Source organism: Apteryx rowi, unplaced genomic scaffold (genome assembly GCF_003343035.1).
Source record: "Apteryx rowi isolate R43461 unplaced genomic scaffold, aptRow1 scaffold_776, whole genome shotgun sequence".
Taxonomy (NCBI): Eukaryota; Metazoa; Chordata; class Aves; order Apterygiformes; family Apterygidae; genus Apteryx; species Apteryx rowi.
The window spans coordinates 349276-363498 of NW_020451067.1; the positions used below are offsets into that span (position 1 = coordinate 349276).

General features: G+C 60.7%; 1 protein-coding gene across 2 annotated transcripts in view; it reads left to right on the top strand.

Annotated features, from left to right (window-relative positions):
- Nucleotides 1-13677, top strand: part of ZNRF1 (zinc and ring finger 1) — a 31098-nt gene extending 17421 nt beyond the window's left edge. The window contains exons 2-5 of one of the 2 annotated variants that reach the window (XM_026088600.1): nucleotides 11408-11503; nucleotides 12483-12588; nucleotides 12836-12926; nucleotides 13595-13677. In XM_026088600.1, coding sequence (XP_025944385.1) covers nucleotides 11408-11503; nucleotides 12483-12588; nucleotides 12836-12893 — 260 coding nt within the window. In that variant the 3' untranslated portion in view covers nucleotides 12894-12926; nucleotides 13595-13677. Of the gene's footprint in view, nucleotides 1-11407; nucleotides 11504-12482; nucleotides 12589-12835; nucleotides 12928-13594 lie in introns of those variants that run through there. The other variant, XM_026088601.1, reaches the window with a different exon arrangement.
- The last annotated feature ends 546 nt before the right edge of the window (nucleotides 13678-14223 follow it).

The window sequence follows — 14223 nt, forward strand, 5'->3', positions numbered from 1 at the left end:
AATGTTAAGTACTTTATTAGAGCACCCAGTGGCCCAGCCAGATGTTCAGAGGTCTGTGAAATGTCACCTTGATGTTAGGTGATGCTCTAGGAAGAGGATCGCAGTGGAGGTCCTCAGCTACCAGATCCCTGTGATGCCCAAGCGGTTTTGCTGTAGTGCTGGCAATGTCTTGACGGGGATGTGCCCTGCTTACGTGCTGCCTTGTGTGCTGTCCTGGGACCATTGCTTTCAAACAATGAGACCCCCTTAAACTAATAGGGAATTTATTTTCTAGCCAAGTAGGAGAGGTTGGGTCTGAGTATCTGGGCTCTGCAGATTTCCCTCCCTCAGCTAGCAAGGAGGATGACTCATCCGTGGTCACTTACCCCCTCGGGCTGCAGCAGGATCACTGCAAGCTCCTGTCACTGTTGGAGTGTGTCTGTTTTGATCATGTTTGCCATCTCCTTCTTCTATGCCTGCTCCGACTTTGAGCAAAAGTGGAGTTAAACCTCTACATGTGTCCCGGCACTAGTACTGCTTCCGGTTCCCGCATTGCGCTTCATTTTCTGTATGTAAGAACTTAGGCTGTCTGAAACCTGCCAGGACCCAAGGACTCTGGGAGCTGGGGATGGGGCTAGGATGTAGCAGAGCCTCTCTGGGCTGTGCTGGGGTTGCGCTCATGCTCACGAGGGGTAAGGAAAGAGGAGACAACTTTGAGTCCCTCTCTAGCCTCAAAAGCAGCATCCGTCAAGCTGTGAAGAGCAGATTTGGGATCTCCACTGTCCTACTTGCAGGAGGCTYGTGGCTGGGGGAAGGTTAGTGAAGCCTGCTCATTGCATCTAAAGATGGGTTTGGAGTAGTGCTGTGAGATTTAGGAGACTTAGGAGGGTCTCTGCTACAGAAAGGGGTGACCCCAACTTCCCACAGTGCTCCCAGCCCGGCTCACCCTGTCTCCCGGGGTATGTGAGCCRTGTGTTTTGCTTGGCCCAGCCCAGCCTTGCTGGCCATCTGACCACAGCTGACAGGGTGTTTCAGAGGCAGCAGACTCCATCCAGGCTTTAAATTAAATGATCACATGTTTCTGCTTCAGACTAACTGACTGACTAGGGCCCAACTGAAAGACTATATATATTTTTCCCTCCTCTCACTAGCATTGTTTTTTAAAGATGATCCATGTCTTCTAGCTTCCACCTGGTGCTGGTTCACTTGGAAATGTTGGAGAAGCTGAGAGGGAAGATAGGATGCTTGGGAAWTTTTGTCTGCTTTGGAGCAGGCTTGATGAAGCCTGATGCTTGGAGTTCCTTCAGTGAGGAGGCATCAGGACTTCTCTTCCACTGCATTTTTGGACCAAGTATTTCCTGCCTTTATCTCATGCCAGGCTGCATCCTCACCTGGTGTAAGTCAGCAGGGCTCCCATGAAGCCAAGGAGCTGCTGGAAGGAAGGCCCTTGGATGGGAGCCCAGGATGCTCTCTGGAGACATGGAGAAGGGCTGGTTGGCTGAGGTTACCAGACCTCCAGCAGACATCTGAAAGCCTGAGGCTTACCCTAAGCTCTCTTGAGGAGGAGCTCAAAGGATGGCCCTCTGCTGCCATGTCCTGTGGGGTGACAGGGCACAGGGAGAGTGACGTGGCTCTGCTGGCAACCAGGCACTGCTCCTGGGGCAGGGGTATTTTGGCCAGCTGTGTTTTGGAGTGTGTTTAGCCAGCTCCTGCTGAACAAGGCTCACAGGGCTCCTGGCTTCGTTCGCTGCGGTAGGTGGGATCTTGGGCAGTCAGTAATCCCTTCTGTAAATGTTATTCTGTACTTTGTGGGATCGGTAAGGTACACACATCTGCGTCGCACAACCGCCTGCAGCCGTGCACAGACTCCCAGAGGCTCCAGGAACAGTGAGTACYGAAAGGCTGCGAGAGCTGCTGCTTCCTCAAGAGCGAGAAATACCCTTGCAGAAGAGCACGGAGCAGAATCTGATCCTCGTTTCAACAGCTTTGCTGGGATGTCTTCTCCCTGCAGACTCTGGACAGGGCTGGGTTTAGGAGGGCAGAGACTGCATGGGGGCTGGGGGCTGAACTCCTGTGTGCCTGATGACACTTTAACCTAAGCTTCAGCCCAGCACGGCCCCTCTGCAGTGAGCCAGCCCTTCGTAGTTCCTGCTCTGCTTGCTGGTTCACTCCTACATCTCCTGCGCTTCCAGCAGGCTGGGGCAGGAGGCACCAGCAGGCTGAGCCGAAGTGAGAGAAGCTCCAGGCTGCAGGTTGGCCATATCCAGACTGCGTTGTATCCATTTGCTTGGACCCTGCATCATGGAGCAAGTCATGGAGCTTTTGAGCTGCAAATGGTTAATGCATGGTTTCATGCATCCTTCTCCTGGCCAGGTTTCTCAGGGATTCCTGCTTTCCTCCTCCGTTCAGAGCTGGTCATACCCCACAAGCTCTGACTTGAGCATTTTCCTCTTGTAGCTCAGGGTGCAGTTCAGCGGTGAAGCGCTGTTCCCTACATTTAGGCCATCCACTAGAAATAGATCCAGGGTCTCCAAATGCCTGGGCAATGCCCCTTCTTCTATCAGTGCTGTAACCGATCCTGAAGTGACCTAGTCTCAACCTGTAAGTTATCTATGGAGAGTCTGGGCACAGCGGGCAAGGCTGGAAACTTCACAGCTTTGTTGACCAAAGAGGCCCCTGCGCAGCCTGGGATCGTTGCATGGCTGCGTGGCCTGCTGCACACGCTGAAGCTTCGGGGGCAAAGTGTTGGGTGGTGCCAGCAAAGCTTTTGCTGTTGGGAAGCCTTTTCTTCGACCCCCTGCGAGGTCCCTCCATCCCCCTCTTTGCCCTCTGTGCCGAGTTAGTTCAGGGACTCGGTACCCAGGTTAYGGGGCTGCAGCTGGAGGGTGCTGCCTCAGCCTGTGGGTGTAAAAGCTTTCTCTTTCCGCCGTGCATCCTGTGTGCTCTTCTGCTGCATTCGCCTTAGAAAGGAGCAGCCTCTTCACACAGCAAAAGCATCGGCAGAGGGGTTATAATCAYGATGCTTTGTGCTGTGCTCTCAGGGAAGCTCCCTGCCTCATCTTCTCTGGAGGAATCTGATGTGATTTCAGAAATAAAGGAAGGAATTATTAATAAAATTGCCTCTGATTACATTTATAGGCCATCTGGATGCACATCTAACTAACAGAGGGTTTGGAGAGTGTGTGCAAATACCGTATGTGCCTTTCTCTGCTGTTGGGAATGGTGTTACGGCTTTTGTGGACGGCATCTCACCTGTCCCCTAAGAGGGAGCCTTTCTCAGAAGGTCAGGTGCAGCATTTTCCATTCCCAGGATCTAGCCCGGCATTGCTAGGAACAAACCTAAGCACCGGGACCTGGCCAAGACTAGCCTAGGTGGGCCCGTCACTGGGGATCGGAGGGACCAGGCTGCACCATCACGGTGGAGCGGAAGCTGCAAACCGGGGCACCGCATGGGCTGGTGCTCAGCAACTAGGGCAAGAGGTGAAGGTGATGCTCCGTTCACAGATGTGTCCCGGATTGCATCTCCGGAGATAACCTGTGCTGCCGAGTGCTCGTGGCAGGCGTGCTGCCTTCTCGCCGCTCGCCTCTGATCCTCTTGTCAGGGCTGCCTGGTGCCTCTTGTCTTGCCGCGCTGTCTGTTTTATCTAGGTGACGGGCTGTCGCGTCCTTCCTGTTTGCTCTCTTCCAGATGTCTGCCTGGGGTAGAAGTGGATGGCATCTGTGTCACTTTGTCACGTGGGCTTGGGGGTTTTGCTCTGGTCTTTCAGCATGTGGCACCCAGGCAAGATGTCCACTGAGGGCTTTGGGAAGGAGAAGGTGCAGCTGACCCCATCGCAGTGCTTGGTGGCTTCTTTGAGCCATGTGGGTTGCTGCAGGCATCACCTGTAGAAACACAGTGTCCTGGGGGCCTGGCTTTACTGCAGTGTGGAAATCCCTACCGTTGTGTTGCAAGGACCGATTAGACTGTGCAAGTCCTGTGTTTTCTGATGTGTCACTGATGTAGGAGATCATGTGTGTCCCTGTTGCGGGCAGCAGCTCTTCCCAGGGAAGATGTGTGCCAGTTCCTTGAAGCACTGATAGAACGCACCATTGCAGGATAACCTGCACCAAAATGGCTCTTAATTTCTGACGTTCCTCACTGACCCAAATCTTGGAGGCCAGAAGGAGCAGGCCTGGCTGGGCAAGGTGGATGTGACCCAGCCTGGAGAAAAGTGTGGGGAGCAGGCTGCATCAGTGGGAGGCCGGCTGGCGTTCCTGGGCAATAGTGTTGCTTTTCCTGTGCATCAGCACAAACCCAATGGCAGTGCCTGGAGCCGTGCAGGGCCGCGCCACGTCAGATCTGCTCCTTCTCGAGGGCTCTGGGTGACCGTGGCGGCACAACTGCTCTGTCTGCTGCACTTCTCCCTGCATCAGGGGAAAACTTTGAGTGGATGTATGTGTGTGTGGGGGGGGGGGGCTGCATTTTGGGGCTTGCTAGCATCCTTAATAAGCACTGTGTGGGCATGGCTGGGGTCCAGCTTTGCAGGGTGGACTCACTGGGTACGGGCTACCAGCGTGAGGAAGGCAGAGGGCAGGCTGGAGGAGACAGGAGTTTCCTATCCCTGCTTTGGGAACAGCTCCAAATCAAGTATAACCTTGGCTGTGTTTTTAAGGCCGTGTTTGCTGGAAATGTGTCTTTAACCTCCCGCTACCCTAAAACCTCCAGGCCTGAGCTGTGGTGCTTTTGGCACCACCAGRGTTAACTATCGGGCTTTTTCAGCTCTGTTAGGACCTGGTGGAGTCTTCAAAGGTTCCCAGCTCTGCTTCATGTGGCTCTCTAAAATTAACCATCTAACCTTCCTAAAAATACTCAGAGGGCACTAGCCCTTTGAGAGCATAAGTACTGCTTGCTCACGGTTTCTAGACCAAGCCATTGGAGAGATGATATCACCTGCCAATGTATGTCTTGCAGCCCTGGAAAGCCCTTGGCTTTCTCAAAGTCTCCTGCGGCGTACCTTGTCCTCAAATCCTGCGTGCCACCAGTGAGTTCGCAGGTCAGCAGTCCTTCAGGAGGAGCCGGCACATGGGAAGAGACAGCTCCAGGAGAGATTCGGTGGTGGAGGGGGGATTCCAGCTGGGACTGTCACAGACTGCCTGTGAAGTTCGTGCTGGTGGGACCCAGCAGGACCTGAGAGTGGCAGGTCCCTGCTAGCCCCAAGGCGGTTTGGAAGTGGCCCTATGGGTTAATCTCAGGCACTTTGCTAGGAGGCAGAGAGGCTTGGAGGGGGAGATCGTGGGGAAACCTGCTGCCTATGTCCTGATCTYTCTGCTTAGAGAGACGGTGTCTCCAGAGGGGAAACGGCCCTGAGAGCTGTGAGCAGGGTGGCCAGTCCCTGACACGTGGTCTCCTCCCATTCCCCTCCAGCATGTCTCCCCTGCCCCCAAACGCTCTCTTCCACCTCTTCTTCCCCGTCTCCCCCTTCTTCTCRCTGCTGGCGGATGGGGCGGGAGGGAGCTGGTGCCCTGCATGCAGCCCCCCGCCTCTGCCTCCAGCAAACCCTTCCCTTATCTGTCCCCAGCTATCAATGGCACGTTGGTTGGTGGCCAGCGTCCCTCCTGCCCGGCAGTGTCCCCTCTCACGAGCTTGTGCCCCGGTGCCTGCCACACACATGCCTCTGCCCGCACGCCTGCCTGCGYGTGGGGAAGCCGTGCCAGCTTCAGGTCTCCGTGCCGCAGGCTGGAGGGGGCAGGCCCCGGGGGCAGCGCCAGCCGCCCTGCCTGCGCGGGCAGGAGGGCGAAGGGGCGTCCCCGGAGCCTGCGCCCCCGCGTACGGGGCCCAGGCGAGGAGGAATGGCTGGGCCCTTCCTCCGTCTTTTTTTCAGTGTGTGGCAGGAGGGCGGAAAGGGCTCCGGGAGGAGGGAGGGAGCTGAATTTTCCATGAGCAGCTGTCAAAATGTAATCTCCTGTGTCGCTCGGGCTGGCAGCTTAGGCAGGATAAATTAACTGGGATTTCGGGGGATGTGGAAAATACCATGGCCCGGAGGGGGCCTGCTGAATGGGGAACAGCCCTTTCATCTGTYGGACGGGCTCCGAGACCCCACACCAACACCTGTCTCGCTGCCTGAAACGGAGACGGATGCTCCGACGTGCCGGGCTCAGCTTGTGCTGTTGTCGGGCAGAGAAACGCAGGCGGTGGCGGTGCTGCGGGCCAGGGCTCGGCGTCCCCGGAGCCGGAGTCCTTTTTGTGCTGCCACTCAGCTGGAGAAGGATCCCGCGGGCTGCTCCCGGCGCTAGCGGTCAGGGCTGTTTGCCCTCGAAGCGCCTGCTGGGGCGGATGAGCATCAGCCTCAAGAACATCAGCTCTGCCTCATCCTCAGCAGTCCTGGCCTCCCAGGTGTGCTGTGCTGTGCCGTGCCAGAGGCTCCAGGCATTCCCAGACCCTCTCCCTGTGCATGATGCCCACTCACTGCTAGTCTCCCAGCACGGCCTGGGGTGGTGGCATCCTGCTAATTGGGCCACCAGCTCTGGAGACAGCGGTGGGCCTTGTCCCACCACCTGTGATTTCCCCAGAGACACCAGCCACGGCGGTGCTCTAGCCCTTCCTTTGCAATAGCTCTGCCTCCCAGTATCTCCCAGTACCTCCCAGTGCCGCAGAGAGCCCCCGGCYGCTTCTCCCAGCCCACGTGCCTCGGGCACTGCCGAACCGTGGGTGCAAACCCAGCTCTGGGCATGGGTGCTTGTGGGCGCCTGGGGCYGGAGGCAGCCCGGCGAGGCCGTGCRCCCGCTGGCYGGGGGGCTGCAGCGAGGCCAGCTCCCGGGGCACCCACGGGGCGGCGTTCGTCACAGCCGTTGTGTCCCTCAGGAAGCGGTGACCTCTGGATTTTGGACAGACATCCTGCTCTGACGGCTGGCAGCCGGCCCCAGGGCGGCTCAACTCCCTCCTCTCCTCCGCAGCCCCGATGCAGGAGGCCGCGTCTCACCACGCGCCGACCCTCTCGGCCCTGTCTCCGGAAACGCAGACCGTCCTTCTCGTTGCAGTGCCCCCCGCTCCTGCTCTCCCTGCTCTCCGTGTCTCTGGCGCCTGGTGTCGAAGGGGACGCAAACAGTTGCCTTTGCAATGCCAAGTATTTGTGCAGGCAGCTGGGGTGCGGAGCGGCCCCCTGCACGGGGCTGGCGGGCTGCTCCGTCCCTCGCTTCACCTCCGGCAGGGGAATTCGTGTGATTGCGTTTTCACGAGATTTTTTTGCCCCCCGTGTCGCGAAACGCAGAGCCGGGAAAGTCTGTGCTTGGCTCAGCCCCAAAACCCGTTTGGCAGCTGGTGTCGTGTGGCTGGAGCACGCTGCTCACGGGCTTGAAGGTATCAAGCAGAGCTTGGGAGCGTTTGGACTGATTTACCGAGGCGCCGTTGCTTCCTGCACTGGGTTGTTTTCTGGGTGTTTGGGATGTCAAACTTGGATGATTTTTACCATAGCATCCAGGATCCCAACCGACCTCAACGCATGCAGTTTCGGGGCTGTAAAGCAGGGTTGTGACCACGCGTAGATCTTCTTGTAGGTGGCACAGCACGGACACAGCAGGCTGCGGGGAGCTGGGGCTGGGGCAGCGCGAACGCCGCCTGCTCCTTTTAGCCCCGGTGGGAGACGAGCTCTGTTTATCCAGCTCCTTCCCCTTTCTCGAAACGTCTCTGCCCTCCGGATCTGCTGGGGGGGGGGGGGGCCGGGGCCCCGCGTCACCCCACGCCTGCCCCTCGCGGGCTCTGACGCCCAGGGAGGTCGCTGAGATGGTTGGAGCTAACGAGGGTCTCCGAGACCCCCGACAGGCGGGTCCTGCGGCTGGGGCTGCTCCCCGGCAGCCGGCACAGGGCCGTGCTCCTTCCTCGACGCCTGGACCTGTCGGCTTTGCCCCAAGGAGCGAGGCCCCCTCCTTGCCGTGCCCGAGCCGTCTCCCGGGCCCCGCTTGCCCGTCCCCTACGACCCCTTCAGCCCTACGACCCCTTCAGGTGCTGCCGGAGCCGGCAGATCTGGGGCAGCTGTTTAAAATAGCGCATCGGCAGCACGGAAAAAGGGGGGGCCGGGGGCTTCGGAGTGCTGTTTCCCAACCGCCAGCTCCGGAGGAAAGGAGGTCTTAAAGGGCTGCGGGCCCTTTCCCGGCCTCGGCCCTCGCAGTCGGCCAGGGCTTTGCCGAGCGCTCAGCCGGCAGCCCGGATGCGTCCCGCTTGGGGGATCGCGCGGGGGCTCGGCAGGGCGCGCGGCACCGGCGCGGGGTGCGAACGCTCGTCAGACGCTCGCTCCGGCTTGGCAGCGAGCCGCCGATCTGGAAAGCCTTTTGCAGCTTGAACCCGCGGGAGACCGCGAAGCTTCCGGGTTGGATAAGGCGGCGCTGGCGCGGCGGCGGGGTTGGCGGGCACCAGGGCAACCCCCTCTTCCCCTCCTTTCTGTAATATAACATGTTCTCCTTGGCAGGCTCTGCGTTACGGGGGGGGAAATTACCGAACGGAGCTGCTGGGGGCTCTGCGCGTTCCTTGCTGCATCCGCCACGTTCTCGGCTACAACAGCTTTTCCGACGGGAGCCTTCTGCCGGGCTTGCCTCCGCTGAGGCTCTCGCCGGGCCCTTTCCAGCCCACCCAGCCGCRTGCAAGGGACTTCGCCGTCGGAAACTGATCCCCGCTGCTTCCCCTGGGCCAGCGCGGCGGGGCCCAGCGCCCGTGGGGCGGCGCGGAGCCGCCGCGTTCGTGCGGGATCGGTTCAGCCGGGGACGGGCCGCGAGGGGCCGGGGAACGTGCCTCGCAAGGGGAGGCTGGTTCGGGCCTGCGAAAGGCAGGCTTGGAGGCGATCCGAGCTCTCTCTATAAATATACCAGGAGGGTAAGCACTTGGGAGGCAAAAAAAGCTATTTAAGCTAATGGGTACTGCTGACACAAGAAGAGACAGGTATAAATCGGTCGGGAGTAAATTTAGGCTGAAGATAAGACAGTTTGACCCCTGCCGTCCACGCGGCTTAGGGCTGGGCTCCCGGCTCTGCCCTTTCGGCTGGGGCTTGGCCACGGAGCGCCGATGCGGCAGGGAGCCCRGCCAGGCAGGGACGCGGGTGGCCGGACTGTGCCCCCCGCCCCAGCCCTGCTCCGCTGGGTCGCGGGGGCTTTCTGCGGCCGGGTGCTGGATCAGAGCTGCTCTGGTGTCAGGCTGCAGCCCAGCCGGACGCGGAGGGGCCGCCGCTTCTCCTGGGCTCGGGGTTATTTGCCACCAGTTGCCAGACTCGAGAGGCTCCGTGGCTTTGCAGCTCTCTTTAGCGTTGATTCCTCCTCTTCTTCCCTATCCGAAACCATCCGTGATGCTGGCCCTTGCTGTGCTTTCCTGGGAGATAACCACCCCCCAGAGGGGCAGGAGGGTTGGCGTCTCCATCCCAGGCTTCTTCATTTTGGAAATTGCAAAATAATCTGTATTTATCACCGTCACTAATGAGAGCGYGTGCAGGTGTCGAACAGTTATCCTGGCTGTTCGCACAGCAAAGGTCTGAACTCGCTCCTGTTAGAGCCGCGAGTACTTTCTCCCTTCCGCGAAGGCAGGGTGCCCTCGCCACGGCCGTTTGGTGGCAAACAAAAATCGGATTCATCCTTCGATAATTTGTGCGCATTGCTTTTCTCTTCTTTCCTGGACAGGCTTTGCATATCTATGAAGAAAGCCTTTAAGCGGCACTGCAGTCAAACCTGATCTGCTTTTAGAAGGCAGGTCCTTAGATTACCCTCTGCCTCTCTGCAGACAGGGAATTTCTAGATATTCTGGTGCAAATCCGTGGCGGCGGCGGTGGCCTGCGCGCGTTCGCCTGCGAGTTGGGCTGCGCTGAGCTCGTCCGCGCGCTGCACTCGGACCGGCTCGCTCGGCGGGGGCGGCAAGCCAACCGTGCCACCGGCAGGGGCGAGGGGAGGCCGGGTCAGGCGGGTCRGGGCCACTAAGGGCGATGAGCGACCCCAGCACTGTCCTGACCGCAGGGTCCCTTCGCGGCAGGGCGGCAGCGATCTCTGCGCGAGTCCTTTGCAATTCGGCTGTTTTATCGGCGATGGGCTGGGCTTAGCCGGGGGCAAAGGGCTGCAGTCAGCACCTGGGTGCCTCCTCCACGGCGTCACGTGCGGACGTGCTGGCCCTGCTGTGCAGGTGCYGTGCCCTGCTTGCGAGCCTAAAACTGCCGCCAGAAGTGGAAAAAACTTGGGATAAAGCAAAAGGCGAGAAGGGCCCATCGTGGGCTTGAAAGCAGGCTGCTGGGCCGGTGCTGCGGAGAGCTGCGGTTCCCCGCGCAGAATAGGCTCCTTCTCCTCCTCTCAGCGTTTCTGACTCGGCCGCTGAGAGCCTGGGCTGTCCCGAGCGCGTCTGCCGTTGCTCACAGCAGCGTGCGCGCAGGGAGCCCCCCGTCCTTGGCAGTGTGTTTTGCAACCCCCTTCCAAGTTATCTTGCTTGCAAAATTCCTTGAACTTGATTGAATTTGGACTTTGTCCCCGTTGCTTGAAAACTAGTTAAAGGGCCGTAAATGGGGTACGGATGTGTGCTAATGGGATGCCGGAGAGCCGAGCTGGATCCCCTAGTTAGGAAGTGCCTCCGGTTGTCTGGAAGGAGGCAAAAGCATCAGGATAATGCAGTTCCCAGATGGCTCTTAATTGCTCTGGGTTGCGATCAGAGAAATGAGACAAAGAGCTCAAGTGAGATTAGTGAGAGGGCCAGAGGGTGATGGGATCAGCCTGGTGGCAGCGCTGCGGCGGCCGGCGGGCTGGGAGAGTGGGGGGCGAAGGGGAGGGCGAACGCGGAGCGGCGGCGGGGGCCCGGAGCCGGGCAGAGGGTCAGGCTGAGCCCGGGGGCCGGAGCCGGGCAGCRTTGGCCGCGGGGTTTGGGAGAGGGCTCGGAGCAGAACGGGAGCGATCGGTTCGGGGGTGATGTGGGACGGCTGCGACCACCTCCCGGGGCGGTGGCATGGGACAGAGCTGGCGATGGCCGCAGAGGTGGCTGCTGTCCTCAGCAGGGGGACGTGCCCCCGGGCTCCCGGACGGGCTCGCTGCGCCTGGGCGCTGCGCGCCGCGGCTGCTGCTCGCCCTTTAAGGCTCAGGAGCAGCTGATGGCCACGTGTGCGCTGCCTTGGCACGCTCCCCGTGCCCTCTGCGAGCTGGGCACGGGGACGACCGGCGTGCCGGGTCGGGTGGCTGTCCCCCGCGCCGGCGCTGCTGGCGGCCGCGCACCCAGCACGAGCATGCGCCCGCCGTGCCGGCCGCCGGCGGGTGCTGCGTGGAGTGCGGGTCACCATGCAGGCGGCAGGTGAGGGGGCTGCCCGCTGCGGGGTCCCGCGTGCGGGGAGGGCACAGGCCGGGTGCCCGGCGCTTGGCTCGCTGGCTCCCCGGGCGCGGGCAAGCTGGAGACGGGCTCTTCTCCTCCGCTCGCTAATGGCTCTTCTCTCTGCTCTCCCTCCAGGTTTCAAGTGCCCCATTTGCTCCAAATCCGTGGCTTCTGACGAGATGGAAATGCACTTTATCATGTGTCTGAGCAAACCTCGCCTCTCCTACAACGGTAAGGGCCCGCGGCCAGGCTGCGCGGGGGACGCAGCGTCCTGCTGGGTTGGGGCGGCTCCGAGCAGGCTAGAGAGAGACGCTCGCTGCAGGCGGCTCGGACAGACGGCGCGGCTCAGCGAGCTGCTGGCGTGCCAAGAGGGCTGTGCTCCAGCTGACCGGCGCAGCTCGCTGGCCCCTGCGCCGCTCTCCTCCTCCCGGGCCTCGCCTCGCCCCTCGCTTTTGCTTTGGGACACGGGGAGCCCTGCCCCCTCCCCGTGTTGCTCGCCACGGCGTGCCGGGCCGGAGGGAGCCATCCTGGCCGGGTGTCCTGCCTGGTGAGGGCAGGGGACGTGTGTCCTCCAAGGCTGACGCTCCAAAGGGTCGCTTGCCTTCCTCCTGGGGGTAATTTAAACCCTGCCTGGCTGGCAGCGAGGTCTCGTGGGCTGAGCACGGGGTCTGCAGGCTCTGGGGCTCAGTTGCTCTGGATCTCCCGTCCTCTCCCCTGGCTGCTCAGGGAGGGGTGACCCTCACGCCCTCCTTGGTGACGCTTTCTTGGAAACCAGGGATAGGGATTGTGTTTGCTGCCTCTTATCCGCTGGGCCGGAGCTTGGCACGTCCGCAGAGCACAACCTGCTTCTTCTGGTGGGGGACCAGCAAGGCCCGGCTCCAGGGGAAACCCAGGAGAGCTGGACCTTGGCACCCCTCGGCTCCTTTCACGTTGTCCTCCTCGACATCCCCTCCTGGGTGCTGCAGCCGCCCCAGCCCCATCTCGGCTCCGTGTCTGCACCTGGGCCTCCCGCCAGCGAGTGCTTAGCGCTGCCGCCGCTCGGCTGCTCATTTCCAGCCGCTCTGCCTCCGCGGACGTGGCTGCGGCCTCCCCTCCATCAGGGCTGTGCCTGGGGCACCTCTCCTCCCTGCTTCCCAGCTCCGCGCGGGCCGCCGGAAGGGCGACGCCGTGGCACAGCGCCGCTCACTGCTCCCCTCTCTTCCCCTCCCAGATGACGTGCTGACCAAGGACGCTGGCGAGTGCGTGATCTGCTTGGAGGAGCTGCTGCAGGGGGATACGATAGCCAGGCTGCCCTGCCTCTGCATTTATCACAAAAGGTACCGCGCGGGCGCCGAGGCGGCATGCCTGCTTCAGCTCTGTCCGGGAGACAGCGGGGTGATGGGACGCAGCACAGGGCCCACGCTGGGGGGAAGGGGACAGCAACCAGGCAGGTGGCACATGCCACTGCCTGCTTCTCCCTGGCGGTGGAGCACCAAGTGGCCTGTCCAAGCAGATGGAGGGGATGTGATGTGAGGGGGGCAGGCGCTGTGCGGTACGGCGTGTGACGCTCTCTCCTCTCGCCAGCTGTATAGATTCATGGTTTGAAGTGAACAGATCTTGCCCAGAGCATCCTTCTGATTGACCCACTGRGCGTGCTTGCTGACTTCTCTCTAAGGTGAGCCGGGCTGCGGAGGCGGCGTGCCCAGCGCCGCCTCGGCCTCGTGCCGGGGATGGGGAAAGCGGCTGTTTTCGGGGTGAGCCCGTTTCGTTTGGCTGCTCTGGTCTGCAGGGCTTTCTCTTCTACGGCGTTAGCTCTGGGCCTTCGGTGGGGCTTTTGTAGCGACGCTAACCCCCAAGAGGTTTCGTGGAAGGACCTGTGCTCTCCTGGTGCAGGCAGGAGGGTAGATCGTCTCAGCTCCTTTCTCAAGCATGCTCCAAAGCGCGTTGGCCGCTGGAGGGGAGCAGATGCGTCTGAAGCAGGCAGCGAAGTGCAGGCTACGGGCCGAGAGCTGGACGGGCAGGAAACCCCTTTGCTGGGGGCCAGGAGGGRTCCGGGCAGAAGGGCAGGTGGTGGGGAGGCGGCAGGACTCGCGTTGCTCTGACGCGAACCCGGCCGCAGCAAAGCGAGCGGGAGCCCCGGCTGCATCCGCCTTCGTGCCCCGCCGGCGCGTGCTGGTTTTGAAGCGCGGCGTTGTGCCAGCCGAGACAGAGCTCGACGAACGACTGCTTCTCTCCGATCTCCCGGCTGGCACGGGGTGGGATGGGGCGGCTGTCGCTCCTGCGTCCGCGGCGCAGGCCGTGCTGTGCCGGCGCTCACACGGGACCATCTCTCTGTCTTTGCAGGGCACCTTGCTATACCTGCTGTACCTCCTCTCCCTGTCCCACCCGCCCCGTCTGGAGTTTTGGGCTGACTTTAAATTCCTCAAGAAGAAAAAAAAATAAAAATAAACCCAGAAACTTGAATCCACTTGGGACAACGGCGAATTTTTTTATTTTATTTTATTATTTTTATTTGTTTTTTTAATTTAAAGGATAAAAAAAAATAACATCCAGGAGAGACAGTGTCAGAAAAGCAGAGCGACCTGCTCTCGCCTCTGCACCTGCCGGCATGGGGAGAGACCTGCCCACCAGGGAGGCCGTGGGAACGCTCTTGCCGCCCTCGGCCGAAACCCTGCCATGATGTTTGGCTTTTCTTCCCGAAACGAACGGAAAAGCTGCCAGGGGACAGCCGGCCAAACGGAGCACACGGTATTTCTCGCTGGCACCCTCATCTCCCACCTGGACTCGCCTGGCGCCCTGGGGGCTCTGCTCGGTTTTTTTGCACTGACTAACGGGAATTTTCTCCTCTGTCCCGTCTCCCTTTTGGAGATCACCAACCCGGACCTGGCAGTGTGAGACAGGGACTCTGCCCCACGCCGGGAGCGGGGCCACTGCTCTTCCCCTGCAGAGGCGCTGGGGGGTCTGTCTTTCAA